Source organism: Vipera ursinii (assembly GCF_947247035.1).
Source record: "Vipera ursinii genome assembly, chromosome: 1".
Lineage (NCBI taxonomy): Eukaryota > Metazoa > Chordata > Lepidosauria > Squamata > Viperidae > Vipera > Vipera ursinii.
In genome coordinates this window covers 251150025-251176128 of record NC_139512.1, presented here as the reverse complement: position 1 = coordinate 251176128, position 26104 = coordinate 251150025, and the positions used below count along the sequence as shown (strand labels likewise).

Sequence of the window (26104 nt, the reverse complement as noted above, 5' to 3'; positions counted from 1 at the left end):
GTACTATAATTTGGAAGAAAGTTCCCAGAGCCCCTCCTTAGGCACTTAATCCTACCGTCGCTAGACATTCCGAATAGTTTTAGGCAGGGCTTTTTTTCTCATAGAACGCTTCCGGCACCTTTTTTGTATGGAACCTCGTAGGGTAGGCAAGGCGGGTTGTATGACATGTCTGAGTTCCGGCACCTTTTCTGGATGGAACCTTGTAGGGTAGGCAAGGCGGGTTGTATGACATGTCTGAGTTCTGGCACCTTTTTCTTTTACAAAAAAAAGCACTGGTTTTAGGGGCGGCTGGCGATCACCACGCTCCCACCCACCCCCACCCCCATCCCGTCGGCCAGTCAAGTCCCACCGTCCGGCAGCCGAACTTTTACGCGGGTGGGATTGGAAGAGCAAAGCGTACACCCCCCCACACACACACCCCAAAAAAAGAGCGCCTGCGCGCTCCCCCACGCTATTCCGTCCCGAGGGCTGCAAGCGTGGGGAGGGAGCTAGCGCCGCCCGCAAGTTCCCGGTGGCGGCTGCTCGCTGCCTATTTTAGTCAAAAGCTCCGCTCCGCCGACGGCGAGCGCTTCCCGCAGGGTCCTCTAGCAGGCGCAGCGGAGCCACAGGGCGCTCCCGTAAGGAGCCCGCCGGGTGCTGGCAGCCACCTTTGGCTACAGAAACTCTGGAGAAGGCGCCTGGCAGAGGCGACGCCGTCAGGTAAGGCTGGGACTAGGAGGAGCGAAGCAGGTAGGAGAGGATTCCGGCTGATCAGTTGTAATATGCAGCAGGGAGGACGCGCAGGGCTCGGCGACATTTTCCGCAACCCGGTCTATTCACGAACCGTCCTTAGGCGGGGGCGGGAGGAGGAGGAGGAGGAGAGGAAGGTTCCCGTGCAAATCTACTCAGTGTGAATGAGTTTGGGCCAGTTACAGCCTTTAACGCGGGCGCGCTGCCTCCCAGAGCTGATACTTTGTCAGCCTCGCCCGCCGGTGCCTTCGGTCCTGCCTATCTCCCGCCTTAGCCTACCTACCCTTGGTACATGCCCTCTGGACCGTCTTGGTTGGATTCTCACGTCGGGACTTGAGAAAGAGCTGCAGGGACTCAACGCTAATAAGCCGCGGGATACCTGGAGTTGTGAAGTGCAGTTTGCAGTTTGCAGGAGCTGAAAACCCGCTCCTTCACTCAAAAGACCCCCCAAAGCACGTTACAGAGGTTTCTTAGGTTCTCCTCTGCTTTGAAACTAGAAATGCCCTACCTTGTAGTCATCCAGAGGGCTGAAGTCTAATTGCAAAATGCAATGTAATAATACTGTCCTCTTCCGTACCTTAAAGGGGGGTGGGAGCATGGGCCAGGTATTCGATCATCCCTGTGCCACCATCTTTGCATGAGTCTTTGTACCTGAAACAGAAGGCAAGGCTAATCAAAGCCTTGCCCACACCTGGGTCAGTATGTGTAAATAATTAGCCCTCATTGTTCAGCACAGGCCATACCACCCTCATTATTACCGTACTTTGAAGCTGAAGTAATTTTCTGAAAGGAAGAAAAAGTACAGCCTTATACAATCTCCATCCATGTTGGGAGAGGCTGGAATATAGTGTATGTTTGTGTGTGTACAGTATGATGAAAACTTGCAATAAATTGGCAGTCCTGATATGGTCAGATATGACCCTAACCCATCCAGTTATACCCCCCCTCCAAGATTCCTGATCTTTTCCTGTTATCCTGTTTCCTTGCTCATGTGGACAATATGAAATATTCAAACAAATATGTTTGAAATACCAGATTTAATAGCAAGTAAATATGCTATGTTTAATAGTGTATAGATTTCAAGTAATTCCTTCGCCTAGGGTCTAGAATGAATATTATAATATAAAATAATATATTTGAGAGAGCTGGTTTGGCATACTGGTTAGGGCACCAGGCTGAGACTGTGAGCCTGTAGTCCTGCTTTAGGCATGTACAGTAAGAGGGTGACCCTGGGCCACAAGGAAATGTACTGAAAATGTTCTCAAGAAAATTGCATACTGACTTGAAAATGCACAACACACACATATTGTATACGCTTTTTTTAACCAGCTATACATTAAAATGCACATTAAATGCCCACATACAAATGCCCACATATATAATTTTAGGAAAATCTTGGACAATGTTGTATCATATGTATCATACCACAAAAAAGGGTAAAATGCAGACTACCTTTTCATTATAGAATTCTTCAGTTCTTCATAGGGACATTTGCTTTAAACAACCAAGACCACATTGATATAAACCAGGCTATGATGTCCAGTGGAGATTTTTCTAACCGCCTGTATATCTGTGAAGTTGGGGATCAATATTTCATGATGCATGGAAGTTCACTGTTTCTCTCTCTCTCTCTCTCTCTCTCTCTCTCTCTCTCTCTCCCTCCCTCCCTCCCTCCCTCCCTCCCTCCCTCCCTCCCTCCCTCTCTCTCTCTCTCTCTCTCTCTCTCTCTCTCTCTCTCGTTTCTGTTTGGAATTAGCACCCTGCACATGTAGAGAAAGGCTAGCTATATCAAAAATTAACATGGATGAAATGAAATTCAGACAACACGTATTTTGCATTCTGCTAGAGTATCCAGCTTATGTTGAGTACAAGTCACAGACACATGTGTGTGGATGCATAAACTAAAGAACTATTGAGAGAGTCACTATCAAATTTATTGCATATAGAAAAAATATCAAAGGCTAGGTGGATATTGAATCCCTTTCCTGATATCCATAAGTGGACAGTTTTTTGAAGAGTCAAATGAATGGCCTGTAATGTTATGTTTGAAAATTAAATATTTTTTTTGTTGCCCTTAAAACTTGGCTGTTAAAATATTGTGTACTCTTTTGCTTCTTATCTTCTATTCAGCATTGCATTAGGTACTATATTTAGTAGTGCTGCCTAATGTCATAGCTACATGGCAGTTGGATAGGTGTGGGAGAGATAAGCAGAGCTCTAACTTTATTTTAAGTATTCTTTGCTAACAGTTACTTGACTGCCAAAGCTACAGTATACCCTTTACTTTGTTGAACACACTTTATGTACACAGAATGACATGGATCAGGGCATGCAGTTCATGGTGATTGAGTTAATTTTGATAAGTACAAGGACTGGTTTTGTTTTTAAAAATTATTAAGTGAACATTCAATATGTTCCATGTATAACTTTTCAAGCTCTCAGGATATTCAACCCTCTTGCAAAAAGACATCTATTCAGTCACACTGCAAGTGCAATCTACCATATGTTTCTTTTTAACAGGCTACTTCAAGATGAACGCCGAAGAAGCTAGCTTAATTACCATAGCCCCACTGAACTTCAGCCTGGACTTCAGAAATGCCACTTCTGTGCCTTTAAATGAAACTGTATGTGAAAATTGGAGAGAGATCCATCACTTGGTTTTTCACATGGCCAATATTTGTTTTGCAGTTGGGTTGGTTATTCCAACTACTTTTAATCTCCATATGATTGTCCTACGAGCTATGCTGGCAATGGGTAAGAAAGGCTTTATTAGACTCGAACATCGCACCCTTGAGAATCTATTGTAATGATAACCCACTATAATATAGTTGTAAAACTTATTTCTCTATTCCTGCTGCTTTATTTTGTTTGATTTGGGGTGTGTGTGTGTGTGTGTGTGTGCGCGCGCGCTTTGGAATATGTATGGAAAATTAATCCATAAATACTTTTAAAAAACAAATGAACAGCTTCATTTTCTGACTGTGCTTCATGACAAATATGGGTGGTATTCTTCTGTCATGCTATAACTTGTATTCTTTTCCTGGCATAGCCTTCATTGTTCTTACTACCATTAGTCTTTTCTTGGTAGATTGTTCTATGGAAGATAAATACGTTTGATCACAACATTCTGCTGTACTTAGTTTTCTGGACTATGAGTGGCAGAGTTGTATGCCTAATAGTTTTGCACTTTTACTTTTGACAGGATGTGTACTTTTTATCATCTGGGCAGCCCTTTTTCGTTGTGCTGTGGATATGGTAATCTGGAATGCGGTATTCCTTGTTGTCAATCTTCTGCATTTTATGTACTTGCTTTACAAGAGGAGGCCGGTACGTTCATCGCCACTTAGTCAATGATAGATACATAAAGAAATTATTTAAAAGAATTGGATCTTGCTTCTAAATGGGCTTGTTTGGCTAATGTATTGATGTATATACTTACTATACTCACATGGTATTTTTGTTTTCTGTTTTTTGTCACTGCCGAAAAAAGAGCGTAAGAGGTTATTAATCTTTATTAATAACTGCACATTTAGTGCTTATCCCTTCAAGTTTTTATTTACATAGCCTGTAGTCCTAGTGTAAGATGAATATAAAGTGTGCAAATATTGAATGCCAAGAGTTTTACATTTGTAATTTAATTATATCATGTTTTGTTTGCTTTTAATCTTCTTGAGGGCTCCTAAGCCACTTACAATTCTTTGGGAATTCAGCAGCATATAAATCCTAATAAGTAAGTAAGAATAAACAATCAGGATTTCAGCGGAATACTATATTATAATACTATAGTATGATATACTATATCATTTTATAGTTATTATATGTTATTTGATCTAAGTCCATAACTTGGTGGTTATATTTTGAACTTATTCTTTTGGTAATTATGTAAATATTTTATGTAATTTGTAATTATAGTGTTGGTCTTAACTGTGCATCAATAAACATTCTTAGTAAATACTACTACTAATAGTAATAATACTATTATCATATATCCAATAATAATATTTTAATAAGAGCATTGTGATACATTGGTTCTATTTTCAGCACTATTCATAATTCTCAGTAGGGTACAATTTGTTTTTCTCCCTTCTCTTCTTCGTCTTCTTCTTCCTCATCGTGTCTCCAATGCAATGAAGGTTTCCTTTGCATTTATTTATAACACTTGTACCTCTTCCTCCCACTGAGGTGGGAGGGGTGAAGCTCACGACCATTGAAGGTCATGCTATTAAAGTTTAATAAAAATAAGAAATAAATTATTTTCAGGAGAAATATCTTTTCAAGTTTCTCTAGTATACTTCACATTTGGCCAACAAAAAGTCATCACTGTCTACCAGAATGATTTATATACCTTGATTTATATGTGGAAGATATTCTTTACTTATCTTTATTTTATTTTTATATTAAAATCTTTCATTGTGTATAGTGCTGAAGTAGTACATTTTTAAAATACGTAATTGTCTTTTATTTGACAAACATGTATATAGATAAATTGTATATATGTATATAAAATAAGAATGATGAGATATAATTATAAAAATATTTAGATATATAATTTCAGAAGACACTGGGTCATATCCAGTGAGTAAAAGGAGGCTCATTGAGTCATTGGAAGCTTCTCTTGGTGAAATAGAAAGAAACATGGAGTTTTACAAAATTGATATTTAGGTTCTTTGACCACTCTCTATTAGATTGTTAAGTGAGGAGGAAATATATGCCAACATTATTTCTACCCCTGTTCTCTGACAAAAGTTTTTACTGCTTTAAAAATAATTCTATCAACAGAAAGACACTGATCATTCACAATTTGTCAGGGCTGTTTTCCACTATGCAATCCAATTACCCTTTTTCTTGAAATAGCCAGGTAAATCCTAAAGGTAAAAATGAGTGGGATTGTCTGTCTCCTGACTAGACATTTGACATTTGAACCTTATTGCAAACCTCTCTGGCTCTCAGCCTTTTTCTACCTATAAGAACCCATATGTGCAAGAAGTGTTTGTATGACTTAATGGTTCATCTGCATTCCAGCATCCTTTGCAGTAAGGTGTGGTTTTTGTTTTTTTGTTATCAGTACCAAACATCCAACTAGAAATTTTACAATGTTATGTTTTAATTCAGTACAGCTTGATTGAAATAAAATTAAATGGGCTGTCCTACAACATCCTCTTAAGTTTTTCTCTTCCTCATAGGTGAATCTGCTATTCAAAAGAGCAATAAAGTGGGTTGAAAGGGAAGTTGTCCATTTGCCTAGACATATATTGCGAGCTGCATCATTATAATCTTAGAAATGGAGAGGAGGGGGGAGAGGTTTGACTGGCTGGTCAATGGTTTAAAGAAATAATCCTGTCCTCGTCAACTCCAGAGCTTGGCTTATCAGGTACTGCAGAGGAAATGCTGCTATCGGAAAAGGTGCAGATGCCTTTGCAGCTGATTGAGGCATAGGCCTGGTTTATCATATCCACAGATGCATTGATATTTGCCCCATTCATCACTGAAAAGATTTCCTCTGCGGTCAGCAGAGCTGTCCTTTTACATCACTTCTTTATAAACGCAGCTGCTCTGAGGCTCCATGCCAGTTCACAATAGAAACCACAGTTATCTGCCACAGGGTTTATTTCAATCTCCCAGACAAATCCTATTGTCGGGGGAGGGATGGGCTGCTTGAAAGATCTTATATTGGTAAAAAACCAGCTTTACATTACTCTTTAATCCGAAGGACAAAGCTCTATTTTCCCCTATGGAGTACACGTCTCTATTTTACCCAGTTTCCTTACTTAAATTCAGATTATTTCTTGTTGATATAGAAGTAAATTAATTAAGAATAGGCCCAAGATTGCCTGCTCCACTTGAGGTTCCGTGTGCCTCCATTTGAGCTTCCATCATTATTTATCTGGCTCAATGCTATATTATCTTTGCTTTCTTTTCTGCCCATTTTCTGCCTCTCATAAAAATTAATTGATCTCCGCTCTGCCCACCTACGGTATATTTTCAGATAAGACAAGGCATAGTGTTCTGGCTATTGACTCTGTTGAATTAGAAGACTGTGTTGTCAGTTTGGCTTTCCTCTCACACACTTCACTGTTTTGATGTACTATGTGAAATCGGACACCCTTTCCATTCCATCACAACAACATTTTGTGATACAGGTTGTTGTGCAGCTGAGTGAGGCAAACGGGGCCTCCAAGTAGGGCAGGCAATCTGAGAAGCTTCAGTGTGCCCACAGGGATCTCCTTGGTGCTCACCAGTCTAGCTAACCCACCTGACTTTTTAAGCACATTATTTTAATTATGTAGATTTAAGCTGGCATGGGCCAAGACAGAGCACCAGGGCCTGAAAAGGATTTCTACAAATTTATCAGCATTAAAGAAAACCAAGTAATTCAATGCAGATATATCCCAGGTTGCTGAAGTGCATATATGAGGGAATAACACAATAAAAATATAAGCCCCAATCTCTACATCCCACTTGGAATTTTTTTCCTTAGATTTCTATCCCACTTTCCTTTAGGAGCTTAGGATGACATACATGACACTTGCATCTCCAGCTTTTCCACACAACTTTTTCCCACAGCAAGAACATTGTGAGGTAGGTTAGACTGAGTGAGAATAACTGTCCCCAACAACAGTACAGCTTCAGTGGTTGAGAATGAGTTTGCCATGGATATCCCCATTTCTAATCGATTAGTGCAATAATTTTTCTGTGCTGGTACGTTGTATAGTGACTTTCCCAAAGGATGTGCAGTTGGAAAAGATGTTCACCCCACCCGTCCCAAGTAGCTGCATTTGTACAATCTCTGCAGCTTCTTTTATCTTAATCATGCCTTGGTTTTGGCTTTCAGGAATTTAAGCCCAGCCATTGGGTTATTTTACACTTTAATGCATTGGGTGAAATAATGAATTGGATTCATCCAGTAACCAGATCAAGCATATTATCTGAATCCAGTCTGCAAGGGCCATGTTTTCATTGGTTTAAAAAAGAAATCTGAGTAAAAGGGAAATGTATGACAGAGAGGTATAAAAATCATGCCTGGATCAAGAAAGCAGATAATTATAAATTGGGATCATGCAAAGTTTGGGGCTGGATGATTCATGAAACGCTACTTCAGAAAGTGAATAATGAATGTAATGAATGTAAGATGCAGAGATCAACAATATATTGAGAATTAAAAACAAATAGTATTGCTATGCAAAACTCAAGAATGATGGAGCTATCAGTGGCTGGTAATAGTGGTGATATGTTGCATTGTGTTTCAAGGGTAATGTGTGTTTTAGCACGATTACTAGAGAACATGAGTGGGAAGATGCTAATATACTCAGATCCTACTCATAGACCTCTCAGAAGCATTTGGTTGATCATTGTAAAAGCCAAATGTTGGACCAAACAACAGTATGGTCTTTAATTGTTTTCAGGGATTTTAATTACTTTAAATAAAGGACAAAAAGAAGGAGTAATAATATACAATACTACATAGAACTAACTTGTGTTCATGCACACTATTGTCTTACAACAACTTGAGAGGCAGAGATTTATTCCCAGATGGGAAGGTGCTGATGCTAATAAGGTAATGTAGAATGTTTAAGGCCATGTTTGAATTCATAGCAAAGGCAAGATTTGAACTGAATATTTCCTGATTTATAGCTCAGACTTTTTTTGATACTGTCCTTTGTCATCCATACTTCCAGGAAGATTGATAATCTATACGATTAGAAAAGAAATTTATGTAAATTTGTATTTGCTTAACTATATCAATATTTTATGCTTACAGCTGTGGCTGCAGTATCAGACTGGGACACTTATTTTTGAAAATATAATTGTTTTGAGTAATCTTTGACCTATAACTTCACACAATTAACCAAAACAGAACTGCAAATTTCAGCAGCAACATTGGTTGACAAAAGGGAACTAGCATTTCTCCCCTTTGTCATTAAAGTCCATGCAGCTTAGAGTCTACACATATGGAAAAAGAAATTATTTTTAAACAAGATTCGATTTTCTAATGTAGTCTCTTGTCTTTTTAAAATTTCCTTATTTTTCTATAGGTTTTGTTTTTTTATCATGAAAACTTAATGTGCTAAAGGGCAGGTTAAAGAAGGATAATATTGGTTGGATGAGGCATGACATAATCCTCCATTGTGAAAAAAGGATTTTCATCCCAAAGCTGTTTGCAAATATAATAATTTATGAAAACTAGGCTATCAGTTGGTAATTATAGACAACTGAACAGATCAGAATGATCTTTGAATGAATCCTGAACTTAACATGGTCAGATTAAAGTGTGCAACTGCCATATTCTGGGGTTTTTAAAAAAATATTTATTTATTTATTTATTTAAATTATTGACTGCCCATCTTACCACAGGGCAACGCTAGGTGGCTATATAGAATGGGCAGCCTCTATAGAACTGAGTTACATGTTACCATGAAAATAGGAAAGATTTGTGGCAATTGTATTGTTCTTTGGGAGCCACTGACATGTAGCAGTGATGGTATAACAAATTTTGTGAGGGGAAAATTAAGGAGGACAACTTTTTGACTCTTAGCTACTCTTGATAGTATTGGCCATGATATTTCCCTTAGACTGCTCCTGTGAGTTGAAAATTGGAGGCATTGCATTACAATAGTTCCAATCAAACTGAAGCAGGATTATGTACCTTGGAAGTTGGTTGTGTCTTCTAAAAATGCACTTTTTTGTCCCAATGTTCTTTAAAGCTATATGAAGTCCCTAGGGATGAACATAAGGGAGTATTGGGATAAATTTTTTTGCCCATAATATTTTACTCAGGAGAGCTTATTCATATTCTGAATCAACACGGAAGCTGTTATGGGTTAGATGAAAGTTAATAATTCAGTGCTGAATCCTGAAATGACAGCAGTCTAACTGTGATTCCTAAGTACAGGAATTTGAGGATCTTTATTTCAATAGAAGAGAATATATGTATTCAGAGTTCAACTGTGGGACCTTTGGTGTCTCTAATTTCAGTTGCTTACTTGCAGATACTTCATTACCAAACTAGGTAACATCATCAACACCTAGACAGGTAACAAAACATCTGCAAGCAAGCAAGCAAGTTCAAACAGCAGCAAGGACTCCTGTTCTGTACCAGCCTACTACCGGCCCTGCAGAAAAGGCAGGGACAACCCCTTTACAAAAAGGCAAGAGGCTGGAACTAAGCCTGCCAAATTTATTGACACAAAACAGAGCAAACCCAAAACACGAACCATGAAACAGGAGCTATTCAAACGGTTGCCTTCAGCAAACCAGCCCTCCCACGCATTCCCCTTTTATACAGTTCAGGGCGTGGCTTCTGCCTCCTTCCGAGGTGCCCCATTGCCTTCCTCTGTTTACTCCTGATTGACTGCCTCCTGTGTCGGGCGTCCTTGAACAGGGCCAGCTGTGGGTCATCTTCATCCATGCTGTCAGGCTCACACAGCTGGGTCTGCATAGTGACCAGATGAGAGGGGCCTGGCTGAGGGCTCTGCAAAGCCTCAGGGCTGTCCTCTGAAGGGTCTCCAACACCCCCCTCCTTCTCCTCTGAATCGTCCGACCCAACTGCCGAACCCACAAGCTGACCCTGAATCACAACAACTCCAGAATGAATTTTGTGTTCAGAATGGAATCATGATGCTTCAGAAAGAACAGGAAAGTACTTTAGGGAAGCCTCTAGTTATTATAGATTTCAGAGGTCCAAGTAATCTTGTGCACAGGAGCATTCATTAACAAAATTAGTTGGAATGCTAATTACATAGTCTCTTAGATATAATAACAGATGCTCTATTATTGAACACACACTGATAGCTTCATTAGATTAGATAACATTCTATGTGGGGCGTCTTTGTGCTTGCCTAGAAAATGCAGAATGTAAAGTAGAATCCTTTCAACATTCTGAGTGGGATATCTCATCATACACACAATGAGTGTCAATTTATCAAGCCAAGTTCATGCTTCCGACACGAAACAGATCAGCACCAGGATATTTAATATCCTGTTACAAATCTGAACAATCACTACGATCACCAGAAAGTCTATATATTGTGACTGACAATGTCATCTTGGAGTTACAGAAACAACTGGCAGCTTTGCTCTAGAAAGCTCCTTTTCTTTCTCCCCCCCCCTCCAATCTGTGACACCTGTTAATGTGTCCTTTAGTTGCCTGTTGAAGACTTAATTCTTCCCCTGGGATTTCTCTGAATGAAAATGTCATGATTAGCTAGTATTGTTTATTTTTATATTGTATTTTACCATGCAGTTTTGATTTTTGCTCATAAACAAGTTTTAACTTTTGATAACATTAAAAGCAGTATTAAATAAACAAATCAACTGTAAACTTTTACTGTTGTTGTTTTTGCCAGCAATGATATTTTTGGAGAGTCTTTTTAACTGAAATGATCATGTCTTAAAATCACTTCTGCGTTTTTAATCTTTGTAATATTTCTTCACTATTGTCTTCCAGATAAAAATAAATAAAGAGCTCAGTAGCTTATACAAGAGAATGTTTGAACCACTCCATGTTCCTCCAGAGCTATTCCAAAGATTGACAGGACAGTTCTGCAATATTCAGACTCTAAAAACAGGACAAGCATATGCTGTGGAAAATAAAACATCAGTGGATGATCGATTAAGTATTCTACTAAAAGGAAAGTATGTACCTGAAATAATTGGATCTGGATCTCCCCTTTATGTACTTGGACTGTATGAAAAATGCACACTCAATCTGAAAGAGACACCATAGGTGAGGCTACCAGATGTGGTCTGCACAAATCCAGACCACCACTAGATGGCAGCAAATAATTTTCAATATTGCTTTGCTGCCAATTTATGCTCATCTGGAATTTTGCAGCTCAGGTCTGATAGACCTAAAGATAAGCTGATTTTTTTAAAAAAAAAATCTGCCTCCCATGTACAGGAGAGCTCTTTCTAGCCAATAGAAGAATTCTGCTGTAAAAGTTGCCTCATTAAATCTCTTTTCATTTAGGTTCATCCAAAATCTAATCCAAAAATTTGATGAATCCTCTGAATAATGAACCTGGCACTAGATGCTAAAGGAGATAAATAGAATTAGTGATGATTCTTTCCTTTCTCATTTATTCTGGCAAATATTTATAGAACAGTAGTCTGCTTAGGGCATGCCTAAGGATTGTTTATTTTGTCAGAGCATGCACAGTTTTATTGTGCTGAGATAACCCAGGAATAAACACAGTAAACAGTGGTCCATATTATATGGCAGTTTATCTTACACTATCTACAATATCATACACCAGGAACAATATACATACACATGTTAATACAGCAGGCTCCAACACACCACAGTTACAGTAGGAAATGGAAGAACACAGCAGCAGAGCCTTCCTTTTATACAAAGGCTATTAAAGAGACACAGATCCAGCTGGCTCTTAAAGGGACATAGACCCTGCTGAGTCATTCCCATCATTACATCATACATTACATCAGCTGGTTAGCTTCTAAATCATTGCCTTGACATTACCTTTTTAGGGAAACAAAGCAAAGTTAGATCCAGTCCTGTACTTTTTTTTTTACTTTATCAAGTTTGTCCTTGGAATTTTCTGGTAATCTGCAGTACTAACAGATTTGAACCTCCTTAGTGTTTTGGAAGATCAGCCCTTACAAGTTGCTACCTTCTGTAGCTTCTGTTTAAAGTTTTATTTTTATCTTTTAGTTATACATTTGTTACTTATTTCAAACAGTGTGGTTCTAAGAAGAGTTGATTGTTAATAAATGCTCAGCTAAATGTCCAAGCTTTGAGGAATTGTGTGTTTAAGAAATGTATTTCTTTAAACCTCAAAAATGTTTGTGACAATGCTCAAGTCACTTGGTTCATGACTCATTTTCTCTTATTACAGTGAGCCAGAGGGCTATCTTATGCTTTCCTAAATTCTTGGTAGCTTATTTATTCACTTACTTCATGTAGAGAAATTGCCTTAGTTATTAGATAACAGAACAGTTTCAATTAATCTCATCACTGTTGGTAACATCAAGACTGAGAAACTAATGTTGGGAACATCACTACTTCTCCCAACCCCAACACCACAGTCTTTTCTTTCAGCAGGAGTAAGGAATAAACCCTGCCTCAAATTAAAAACTGAGTAGAAGCTTGGCAAGGACCTTAAAGTCCAAACTGAAGTTAACAAAGCAGAAAAAATACAGATTCCTTCTTTCTTCTGCTCTTGATCTGCCAATTTATAACTTTCTCCCTCATTTGCACTTTCTTCCGATATAGCTATCCATAATGCTACATTACATCTGCATTGATGTTAATGCGTCATTAATTGTAACAGGGAGTTGCAAATTATATTTTCACCATGCTTAGCTTAATATTGGCTAGTGTTGATTCATAATGAATTATAGTGAACATTATACATATAAACGTACCATGCACCAAGAGGGAGTTAATGCAAGTAAGAGGGAAGGACATGGGAGGAGATCTAAGTGTAGGATATGATTCAACCACAGATTGCATTTGTATCCTGCCTCTTGGAGAATGGCTTCACTGCAGGGGTTCCAGAATTTTAACTAGTAAAAGTCAATTACATTTTTTTCTAGGATAACAGAAGTTGTGTGAATTGATCTGTTTGCAAATAATTGTACTCTATTAGAAATTAAGCTGCTATATTGCCTGTATTATCAGTCGTTGTGATACTTATTTTCATCATCAGAATGAAGGTCTCCTACCGAGGACATCTTCTGCATAATATTTACCCATGTGCCTTTATAGATTCTCCTGAATATCGATCAACTCAGATGAATCGAGGTGAGAAATTCCAGGTATGGAATCAACAGTTTCTTTAGGAATAAGTATAATTATCATGGAGATTCCCCAGTGAAAAAAAATTGAGCAGCTATGAATTTACAATCTTTGGTCTGATGCATTATATAGCTTTTAAAACTGCTGTTGTTGGAACATAAAATAATTCCCGAGGTTATGTTATTGGGGAGATTTAAAATGATTTTTTTTCATTCACCAGATAAGTGGTTGAAGATTAATAATCATTTTCTTATACTTTATTGAGAAAAATCAAATTGTATTTGCATTTATCCAATAATTATTGTACTATTGGAACTATAATTTGAAAACAATCACTTTCACCTGATCAACTAGTCTTGTTTGCTTGTTGGGAGAAGATCCATTACAGGTAGTCCTTGACTTATGACCACAATTGAGCCCAAAATTTATGTTGCTAAGTGAGAAATTTGTTAAGTGAGTTTTGCCCCATTTCACGACTTTGCTTGCCACATTTGTTAAGCGAATCACTGCAGTTATTAAATTAGTAACATGGTTGTTAAGTGAATTTGGCATTCCCTATTGACTTTGCATGTCAGAAGGTTGCAAAAGATGATCACATGACCCCACGACACTGCAACTGTTGTAAATATGAACCAGTTATCAAGCATCCGAATGTAAATCACATGACCGAGGGGATGCTACAAAGGTCATTAACTGTGAAAAATGGTCATAAGTCACATTTTTAGTGGCATTGTAATTGGAACAGTCATTAAATGAACTGTTGTAAGTCAAGGACTACCTGTAGTAATTCAAGCTATTCTGTAACAAACCTGAAAACAGGACAATGTGAACAGTTCAGAAAAAGCTGATAGATACTTTGTTCAAAGATATTTTTGTTCAATGCAAGGGAATCTAAGAGAAAGAAGCCCTTTTTTCACTACAGGTTAAAGAATAATTATGAGAGGAATACATTAGTTATAATACAGCCTTCCTGTGCTGCAGATAGACTAAGGGATGGAATGAGCTGTGGGAAAGAGTTCAGAAAATACCAGAATCTAAGATGGTGACAGATGGCAGTTTTAGTGTCCTTTCAAAAATCTGGCAGATCTTTTTGGCAATTGATAAAAGCAATCAAGGAAATATGGGTATATGTATATTCAAAAGGAAATGATGACTTCCAGGTCTCTCTATTTGCAATTAGCCAAATTTCTTAAGTCCTTTTTAAAAAGAACAAAAAAAATGGTTGAAAATGATTGCTTGTCCATAGTATGGCTTAAAGAGACTTGGAAAAATAAGTTCTACTACATCACCCAGCAAGGAAATAAAGAGAAAACAGGCTACAATGGTGAGACATCCTAGATTCCAAAAGTGATGCTCCAGCAAACATATTTCAGATATTAGTTGGAACCAATTAGCCAAGTCTTTCTTATGCAGTTGCCCAGAGCTGCTTATTTTTCTTTTCTTTTCTTGTTTTTTTCAAAATATGTGAGGGAGAAAAAGATGGAATCATTGCAGTGTCTTTCAGTAAAGGTAAAGGGCAATCTCTATCTGGAAGCTTGGTTCCTATGTCTGACCAGGAATGACTATGCAGTTGTTAGCTAACTTGATAGTAAAAGTGAAACTGATCCTGGTACGGAATCTAAAATCAGTGACTTAGCGTAATATGTTCCACTCAAGACCTGGGCTTAATGCCATAGAAAGCTTGTCATAATATAGTAATCGGAAGGCAAGTACTAGATACTTGTGCTCTTTCTATCACATTATCTTCTTTGGGTTTTGCATGCTGATTTATTCAGACTTGGAGAAAATACCATTTCTATCAGACACTGAAAGAAAACATCTCAGCCTTCCTATTCTGCAATTTAGTTTAAATTCAGTCAAAACAAAGAGTACTGAGTACTGAATTTATTTGCCACAGGGGCTGAAATCCACAAGTTGACTAGAATTCTAATTATTTAATATTTATTCAGTCCACGTGTGCTTTTTTTAATGAATGGAAAATGTTATTTTTTAATTCACATTTCTAAAACATTTCTAAAAAAAGTAAATATGCGTTTAATGATATGTGGGCAATATTTACATAACAATAGTGTATGGGCATCCCCACATGTTTAGATATTGCTTTAATTTTGTTCTTTTGTTTACGGATCATTGTGTGAGAGTATTTGGCTCCCTTTTGTTCTTGTTAATACATTGGTGCCATCTGGTGGATTTGGATTTATGATGATGCCCTGAACTCAATCACTGATGGCCAGCTCGCATATATAAGCAGTGCTTAGATTGAATTTTATTCCGAGGCTGTAATCCTTGAAGCATTTACCTGAAGGTAGTCTGCTGATCACATGATATTGTTTCTTCTAGTTAGATAATTAGAGCTTATGTTGGATGAGACAGAGGAAGAGCAATATTCCTCTTGAAGAAAAGATCTGAGTTGCATACTATCAGAGTACAGTTAGTTCTCGGCTTACAACCACAATTTAGCCCAACATTTCTGTTGTTCAGTGAGACATTTGTTAAGTGAGTTTTGCCCCATTTTTACGACCTTTCTTTCCACAGTTGGTAAGTGAATCACTGCAGTTGGTAAGTTAGTAACCTGGTTGTTAAGTGAATCTGGCTTCCCCATTGACTTTGCTTGTCAGAAGGTCACAAAAGGTGATCACATGACCTTGGGGACACAGCCAGGGTCATGTATATGAACCAGTTGCCAAGCATCTGAATTTTGATCATGGGAATGCTGGGAATGCTACAAAGGCCCTAACTGTAAAAAATGGTCATAAGTCACCTTTTTTTAGTACCTTTGTAATTTGTATGGTCACTAAAGAAATTGTAAGTTGAGGACTATCGTTATATGGCCATTTCAGAACGGGTCCATCAGAGATGGGCTGCATTAATCCAGACAAGGGCAGTAAAGAGATACACACATCTTAACACTCTGCTGACAGCTGGTAGTGATATGGATTTTGGCACTGCAGATCTGACAGCTATATTTCAGAACTATGAAATGATATAGGACATTTTGTAATACCCCCCAAAGTAAGGCATAATGGAATTGTTTAACATCCTTGCCTTATATTATTCTTAGAATAATTAGAGGACAGTTACGGTTATTATTCTGCTTCTGATTCAATTTTTCCATTTTCTTTGACTTTGACTACAGTCAGGTAAACTTTACCTGCAAATATGATTTTCAGCACTGAAGTGTTGGACCAGCTGTGCAATATTACATTCTGTTATTAAAGCTTGAATTCTTGACACTGACTCTCATGTTTCTTTAAATTTGTCCTTTCCAATATCTTTGTTTACAGGATTTTAAAAATCCAAATGAAGTGGAAGAGAAAGCAAGTCTCTCAGTATAGTCAGAATACCGTTTTCATCCTTGCTGAAATAGAATAAAGTATTTTTAATATGCTGACTTTGTAAGCCACTTAGAAAGTGCTCTAAAGCACTGTAAAATGGTATATATGTCTAAGTGCTATTGCTATTAACCATTTGCTGAGATCTGAATTAAATATGCTGTAGTCATTGGGACAATTAAAATGCTGTATTAATTATTGACTACCCTTTCTTTATAGGTGTCAATTACTGCTGATGATAACTGCAAGTTCTTATGTTGGTCGAGAGAGAGACTTGTGTATTTTCTAGAATCAGAGCCATTTCTTTTTGAAATATTTAAATATCTTATTGGAAAGGATATTACAAACAAGTTATACTCATTAAATGATCCAACCCTAAGTGATAAGGTAAGCGTTTCCCTTTTGACTTCTATGCATTATATAACTGTTTTATAAATGAGTTAAGTTGTGCTGCCTTCTAAAACGCACAACATCCTTTCCCACACAGCTTCTTAAAACACAATTGATTTATCACTTTCTATTCAATGTGGTTTCTGTCAATTAGTTTATCTTAAATCCAAGAGAAGATAAATATGGCTACTGGATGATGGCAATTAAAAGTTTTCTGAGGGAACTAAATAACAACTACTAATAGTTGGAATGCTGAATTTCACTTGATTGGGTAGACCGGCTTCTGGCATGCCACAAACTGGTGCAGGTCTGTGGACACGGGGTTGGGGACCCATGATACAGAACAACACTTAACAGTTATATTTTTGAAATCAAATCCCCATTTGATTTTTGGGGATTTTATCAAGAACTCATCAAAGCTCTGGAGGATTTTAAACTGTTTTGACATTTCACCTTTGTTCTGTGTTCATTAATACCTATATGGCCCTTTCCATCATAGGATATTTAGAGACACGGAAAACATATTTCTGCATGACATTGGAACTCCCTTGCATAAATTGAATGGAATAAGTTTTACCATGCTTCCACTTGGATATCAGATTCGATATCCTAATGCAGGAATGCTCTTTTGAAAATAAAGGCTTTCTTCACTATCAGAGAATTTGTCAACTGGATTTTTAAGCAATGCTTCAAAGGAAAGTTATAAAGAAACCACTTCTGCATAGCTGTGAAGAAAGCTACATGGACACATCCATGAAGTCATATGTTCTTTACTTTTATAGCTCCATTGGGACAGATTTGTTATACTTGATTGGGCCATACAAAGTAACACAATGCCACAGTTAATCAAACTCTATGGCTCTCCACATGCAATTTGTCTCTTTCTAAACATACACTGTTAGCGTAAGTGTCTACTTGCTGTTTTTAATCTTCTACTCCTGATTTATATGTGAAAAGAAGAACATGAAATAGAGAGCAGCAGATTACCTAAAGCATAAAAACAGACTGGCTAAACCTAAAATGTGCATTTTAAAGTCTCCTCCCTCCTATATTATTGTTTTTAAATACTATCCATCAGAATGATCCTGCCCCTTGATTTATCCTTGAACATTATTTAAGTAGCTGTTTCTTTTCTCTCTTTTTTTTCCTTCCCAATAGTGACGTGGTCAAACACTTGCTTATGTGTGTAAACAATCTAGGGGTCTGGGAATGACAAAGTGGTTATTTCTGTGCTGCACATCAAGAGATATGTGGACGAGTCCTTATTCTGTCACATCCAGCTTACAGGTCTTCCCCTCTCTAAATGCCCTTGCTCTCGTCTATGAATCTGTGGCAAAACTGGAATTATTTGACTAGAAATGGCCTGATTGCTTTTTGAGATTTTTTTAATCCTAGTATTAATAGTTAAAAATTAGTGTAATTTAGCTCCCACTGCCTGCACCCCAAATTAGTAAAACTAGAATTCTTCTATTGAGGATCTTCTGTCCTACTGAGTCTTTTTCCAATAATGTAATATCTTAGCTCTGGGGAATTATATAGCATCAACATCTTTCTAGTTTTTGCTCAGCATGACCAATAGTGAGGGAAGCTGCCAGTTCAGTGGGAGACACACACACACACACCAGGTTTCTACCCTGTTATATGTAAATTGCCACATAGTTCTTATTCTTTTCTCATAATTAAGGTGTCCAAGTTATAATTAGACATTCTTTCATCCTATTCTACTTCTCGTGGGGTTGTTGTGATGGTAGCTGAGAAAACACGCTCTGTGTAACTTAGAAGAAATGACAGCAGGATATAAACATAAGAAATAAATATTTATTAGCATCTAGGACTGATGGAGAATTGTGTTGTTTTTTTTCCTGTGCAGACATCCCAAAAAATAGATCACCAGCCCAGTCTGTGTTCCCAGCTGTCTGTGATGCAAATGAGGAATAGCATGGCAAGTTCAAGTGATGGTGAAGATGGATTACAAAATTTTCTCCGTGGAACTTCTACTGCATCCACCCTTCGTGAGTCATTAACTAGTCAGTCAACATTTCCGGGCATCACTAAACATTGTAGTCAGTGGCCAAAATCATGTTGCTTTTGGCGAGAAGAGTTGGGAAGGGGAAAAGGGAATCATGAAACAAGGTGCATCTGAATGCATCACAGCTCTGCTTATATTAGGGCCAGTATATGCATTCCTATCACTCAGTGGGGACAATTAAAGAGTTCCTTTTCCATGTGTGACTAATTATCATAAACCAAACATGACAGACCAATTTTTCATTTGAATGTTTCTTCATAGATATTTCTTAATGTGGGGTAGTTGTGTCCCCTTTCTGCTGAAAAGTTCAGGGAAACCATCCTGTTCATGGTAAGAGAGCATGAACATACTATCAGGTTATTTGGACATTTTTATTAAAAAAAAACTACAGCAGGTGTATTTTGCACTATTATAGGTCTAAGAGTTTGGATATCTGTTAAACACTGTGACCTCCTTACAAAGCAAGAATTTGCCCTCTGCATTCATCTTTGAAAGTATGACTTATGGAAATTAAACCTCATCTAATATTCTCATTGTAAATCAGTGGCGCATAATCTTAGGCCTTGGGATAGTGTGAGATTGAAACACCTTTAACTACCACTCTCTGGCAAAGCCTTGGAGGTAGCTCATAGAAAGCTCCAAATTTGTTACCAAATTTTAATTTTTAATGTGAGAGAAGAGGGGAGAGTAAAGATGTAATTGGGGAACTCTATTCAATTTTAATTAAATATAAAAGCCGATGAATTAAAATGAGAACCCACCTGGGGTTTTTCGGAGTGCAGTGCCCAGCAAATCCCTGAAAAGCTAGGATGGCCTGTGAGCAGAAAAAAGTTGGGCCCCTCCCTTATAGAAATTAGGCCCCCTTTCCCTTTCCAATCAGTGTTTCATGATGTCTTAAACTGCAAAAATAAATAAATAAATAAAAAAATAAATAAAGAGCTATTATGTACGATATGATCTTATGCATTCTAACAGAAGTTGATCTCTTTATTTTCTTCACTAAGGAACTAATACCATACTAAGAATACATAGGACTAAAACTACTATTAATAAAAGCACGTGTGTATTTAATATTTATTGATGTAAATCTGACTCTTGTGTTTTTAAAAATAAACCAACAAGGATTCAGTTATGGAATGAATCCTTATGGACTGAATTTAAAGTATGTTTTTGGTCAACAGCATGAGGAATTGATCAACATTTTCAAAAATGGTATGAAATGGACTGAATGTGAGTGAAATACTTGAGTGAAATAATAGTTTGGGTTCTGCAGAATTAAAGACTGTATCAGCATACAAAAGCTGTATCCATCCTTCCGAGGTTGGTAAAAGAAGGACCCAGATTGTTGTTGGCAATATACTGACTCTATAAACCGCTTAGAGAGGGCTGTAAAGCACTGTGAAGGGGTATATAAATAAGTGCTGTTGCTAAGTACTATGTAAACTTGTATTCAACTGTAGAAATTCATAGAACAATTTATGCTGATCCCATACATAGTTTTAGGGTCACAAGATCATGCTTCTTTGCAATGTTAATTTTAGATTTGTAGGAATGATGTAACTACTTATATTAACTGTAACTACATTACACTCCTTGAAAAAAAACCAACACTAGCTTTTCCCCATCTTGGGGACTGCAATTCCTAAAATTTACAGACAGGAAAATATTGGAGAAGTATCCTAGAATATGTTGTCCATGCCTTATCAGACCTCCTAAAATAGATGGTGTTTATTTCTGCTGCTGGTGCTTAAGTTGTACTGCAGAGGTCCAGAACTGTAACCCATGTTTGGCATGTAGCCCATTAGCACCCCTTTGGTGGTATCTGGTGTGCCACAGAGTGATTGATTCTTAAGCTTTTGAAACTTTTTTCCTGCTTTGGAATTTTGAAGGATTTCAAAGGGGGGGGGAAGGAATGAAGCTTCAGGGACCCACCTATTGCACTACAAACATGCTGAAGTTTAGAAGCTGAAAGTATGCTTCAGTCGGGTTATGGGCATACCCATTGCAACGATTGGTGCCTCCTGCAGCTTGCCACATCTTTATGGTGCTTCCTGAACAAAAAGCATGTATATTTTTCTGGGATCAGATAAATACTTTATGTTAGGCCAAAAAAATAGGCAGATTCTTTAAGGAAGCACTCATAGGTGTGATGTGCACGCCCACTCCAAAACAACCTTTCAGCATAACCCTGAACCGCAGCACATCTTAACATTACATTCCTTGGGGAGGGCAACCTAGCTTCTCAAAAAATTGAGCCAATTTTCTTTGCTTTTTTGATACTTGACTTAAACTATTCTGTAATCTTCCATCTTCTGTTAAAAAGAATACAGAGGTATGCAGGGCACATGTTAATAGAAGGACTTGCAATGCTGAAGGTTGTCAGGCTAATGCAAATTCTTGAAAATGAAGCTTAAAAATCTTAAAATAGAAAACTTTTTTAAAAAATTACAAGAAAAATTGGCCCAGCTGATTTTTTGAATGAAGTGTTTGCATAGCATGCAAAGCTTGGATCAGTCCTCCTAAAGCTGGGCAGCTCTGCTCTAGTTGATGCCAGAAAGAAATAGAATACTGCATTTTATTTTGAGTCTTATGGAGGCATAGACTCCTGCCTTTATAGACATATCTGCCAAACCATTCTTGTTACTTAGTGTATCCATGCCATAAGGCATATGGAGATAGGAATGTTTATTTATTGTACTGTATTCATTGTGCGCTTCACGACCTTCTCATAGGAGGGGAAGGTGAAAAATCTTTTCCAGACTTGGTGCTTCAGGAAAGTATTAGCAAAGGATTATTATATCTGACTAGCAAAGCAGGAAACATCTTAATGAGGCTGACTCCAGTTTTTGCAGGAAGAGAGGAAGTGTATCATGTACGGACCTTCTTCATGCACAGCTATGCAGTTATCGGCATGTGAAGTTATCCCCACAGGGGAACGGTTGAACTTTTCCTTCCATCAAACAGATGCACTTTATGTAATTACTGTGAAGATGTGTTCTTTCTCAACCCTGTATGGCTCCAGGGTCAAAAATGCCCTGACATTGCATGCTCTTTGCAAGCACTGTGGAAAGCATTTGTATGCACTAAGTCTAACACTGCAATCCTATATGCATTTACCTGAGAGTACCTGAGCTGAACTCAGTTGAATTTACTTTTGAATAAATAGGCATAGGATTATGATGGGATAGTATTTTATTAAATAGCCATTCGTTCGTTCATTCATTCATTCATTTGATTTTATAACCTGCATTTCTACTAATATTGAATGTTTCCAGTAATGAACATTTTTTTTTAAAAAAAGTTAATAACGATTAACTGATTCTGAGCATGTATTGTGCAAGTAGTTGAAATGTAAATAAAAGTTAACTACTACATTTCCTATCTGTTTTGCTTGAATCTTTGCTTCTGAAAAAAATGATCAGAAAGTACAGTATACCATTCTGTTTACTAACTCAGGACAAGTTCTTATGCTATTTCACTGAGTCTTGATATGTATTTGTAATAATTACCAGATGCTGATCTGTGCAGAAAATGTTGAAAACAGTATTTTTCTTTTAAATACCAAGGGAAATACCAAGATGGAAAACTTGTTGCAGATTTGCCTTTTTATGCTATTTTTTTATTTTATAAAATAAAAAATGAATGTAAACACATAATGTTTCCAAGCTAGCCGTGTCACAGAGCAGAATTCCATTGTTTAAATTAAATCTTTTACTTCATATATTTTAAATATAATATACATTTTATATTATAATATAAAAATAATTCAGAACATTGGTTTTTCAACCTTTCTCAACTTGATGTCATGTTGGGTTGGAATGTTAAGAGCTATAATTCCATTACTTTTGGATTGACATTAGATTGTGGAAGTGTGGTCTATTCTGGAACTCAAGAAGAGCTGTTCAGAATGAATTGTAGGTGAAATTTTATGCTTTAATTTTTTATTTCTGGCATTTGATAGACCATCTGACCCAAATCATTCAATTACTGCAGGATATTTTTAAAAATATTTGGAATATTTGGAATATCTCATTACTGTTACACTGTTTTAAGTATTGTATTGTTTTTAAATGATTGCCTTTTGAAAATGTTGGCAGGCCAACCATCTCCTTATTTAAGAACATCACCCAAAATGAAACCAATTGAAGAAAGTGTGGAAGACGATGTCTTTGAAGGTCCATCTGCCACACCATTTAAAGGTCATGAGTGACTTCACAGGACATTCATGCATTTGTTCAGAAGACTTGCAACTGTAGATGAGATTTTCAAAATGATGGCATTATTATTTGTGTTTTAATTTTATCCGCCTTTGACTTTACAGTATCTATGAGCAAACTTTTACTAATCACTCAAACTGTACTAACCTCCACCCCAAAGATCTTGTTTGTTTCAATACATCTATAAGACCTGTTTGGGCCCTCTTTATGCTTGAATGAATGGAATATGAGGAACTATATGAGGAATGGAGGAACTATATATACATAGGGCATTTGTGCACACATCTGCCCCGTTCTAAAGTAAATGACAGCCTTCACAGCATCTGGAGTGCCACATGTGTATTAGCCTAGGCACATAAGGACATTAACATTCAGTTACATTGTAATGAACCACATGGATTATATGGAAAGTAGTCCCAGTAAAAGATATGTTTATTTTAGCTTTTTAGACAATCAGTAGGACATGATTCATTAAAAAACTTATCAGTGTACAGTATCCCATTTGCACAATATGGAAAATGTAGGTTTACTACAGTATTTTACATGTATCTCCTGAATATCAAAATTCTGGCAGCAATAACTTGTTAAATTGGCAAGGGAGAAGGTGGTTTCTAGCATCTTTTCTTGTCTTGAATTGGAAAATGATTACTACTGTCAAAGACAAAAGTTCTAATTAGATATTGTGTAGTGTGCCATTCACATTCTGGCATGTGTATAAGTAAACAGTTCTCATCTTTCCTCACTTTCTTACGGTGTCAGTAGGGTTGATTCCAGGCAGAAACTTAAGTTATTAGTAACTTTAAAACCGTCGACACCTTTCAATGTCATTTATTTATTGAATTTATTGGGGATTGTTTTTATTATATTTATTTAGTGAAAATTTGACACTAACATCACTGAATTATAAACTAAACCTATTTTATATATAAATAAGTAAGCATGCTTCCTAAAAACAGAAGCCATCCAGGCCTACTGTTATTTTGAAGTTTAGATTAATGTAGGACTATTGGCACCAAAGATAAACTGAATTATGTAGCATAAAAATAATAGAGAGATTGAGATGGTCTCTCCATCTTAATTCATCTAAAACATATTGGGAAAATAATCTCCCTCCTTGAAGGAAATGGGCCGTCTAGAAGCATGAAATACAAATAAATAAAATAAATAAAGAAGTGCTGTCATCAATGATAAACACTTCTATTCCCATTTTCTTAAAATTTACAATGTCATGCCTAATTTATTTCACTGAAGTTGGTGACAGAATAGTGTTTAATTTTATTGTAATTATAGCTGATTCAGAAAATAATAGAAACAGTCATGTTGTACACAAGTATCTTAAGGAAAAAGCTCTAAGGTAAAAGAAAATACATTTGTCATGACAGATGGCTCTAAAATCAGCAATTATTTATGTGATAGCTATCTTTGAAGATCTTTGTATATTGCACAGTTTTTGAAAACTGAAGTTTAATATTAAAAATTCAATGGTGAGTTTGTGACATGGAGCAAGTTTATTTTTCTATGTATTTAATTCTTTTGATAAGAGACTGCCATAGTTGTATCGCTGATAGAATTATTATTATTATTATTATGGAAAAACTTTAGAGTTATACAATTCAGATTTAGTAAGTACTAGACTGTATAAACCAAAGCAATTTTTAAAAACTGAATTTACTATGGTGCCATTATAAGTCATTGTTATGTTGCCTCATTTCTAATCAGCTTGAACTGGACTGACTGTTTCAAACTTAGACATAGGAGAAAAAAATATTTAACTTTCTGGTACAAGAAAACAGTTAAAAGAAAAGCATGTGGTTTCAAAAGAAAGCATTTTTCTATATAAGCTTCTCTTTTAACAGCCAAGCAACAGTTTTCATGGCCTGTATGTGTGATTCTTATGGTACCATGGCTATATTTTTAACCATTCAGCGAAATAAACTTTTGTGGCTGTAATGGATTTTTCCAATTAATTCATTCCAACATTAAAAGTTACATTCAGTTATTGACAGGTTTGCCATTAACATTACCAAATTATATCTTAATAACTCCACAGATAATTTATTAGTCATAAAGTACCAACATAACTCTTTTGTCTCTTTCCTTTTTAAATTTTGCTGGCTAAATTTATGGATTTCCCTGCAACAATAAAGTAATAAAGTTTTTCATTAAGCCTCATATTGGTACTTCATTATTGTAAAACTTTCATGTTGCCATCAATATTCTGACTCTGACTGTTGTTTAATGATTTATACCCTTGCTGAGACCCCTGTGCCTGGCCTGTATAAGCGGATACTATCACTGTTAACAGCCTTTGCCAGATAGCAGAACTCATGAAATTACCTTTTAATCATCCAGAAGGACTTTTATTGGCATGCAGAGAAGATTACAGCAGACAAGGTGTGGTAGATGATGAAATGGACGGTATTTCAAGGTCAAAAGACAGTAATGGTCCTACCATGAGAGATTGCATGTAGAGACCACCGCATGTGAGATGGTGGCAGGAAGTGATAGAACATTCAGGGTTAAGAAGAAGGAGGAAGTACATCACAAATGGGAGGGGTTGGCTGAACAAATTAACATAAATGTTGTAGTTTCCAAAACAACCACATGGTGGCAGCACAGTATGCACTGCATAATATTTTATGGCTGATGTAAC

The 26104-nt window shown here is 36.9% G+C and overlaps 1 protein-coding gene across 1 annotated transcript; it reads left to right on the top strand.

Annotated features, from left to right (window-relative positions):
* Window positions 1-594: 594 nt before the first annotated feature.
* POPDC1 (popeye domain cAMP effector 1) lies at window positions 595-25623 on the top strand. Its single transcript, XM_083356099.1, has 8 exons — window positions 595-699; window positions 3250-3483; window positions 3932-4056; window positions 11174-11361; window positions 13395-13503; window positions 17035-17202; window positions 19076-19217; window positions 23332-25623. The coding sequence occupies exons 2-8, from the start codon at window positions 3261-3263 to the stop codon at window positions 23442-23444; spliced, it is 1068 nt and encodes a 355-aa protein (XP_083212225.1). The 5' UTR covers window positions 595-699; window positions 3250-3260; the 3' UTR covers window positions 23445-25623.
* The last annotated feature ends 481 nt before the right edge of the window (window positions 25624-26104 follow it).

Bases quoted from the DNA above. Each gene is read 5' to 3' on its own strand.
- POPDC1 (XM_083356099.1), top strand. From the start codon at position 3,261: ATGAACGCCGAAGAAGCTAGCTTAATTACCATAGCCCCACTGAACTTC. The intron at 11,362-13,394 runs GTATGTACCTGA...TTTCATCATCAG, and splicing joins AGTATTCTACTAAAAGGAAA to AATGAAGGTCTCCTACCGAG. The intron at 13,504-17,034 runs GTATGGAATCAA...CTTTCTTTATAG, and splicing joins ATCGAGGTGAGAAATTCCAG to GTGTCAATTACTGCTGATGA.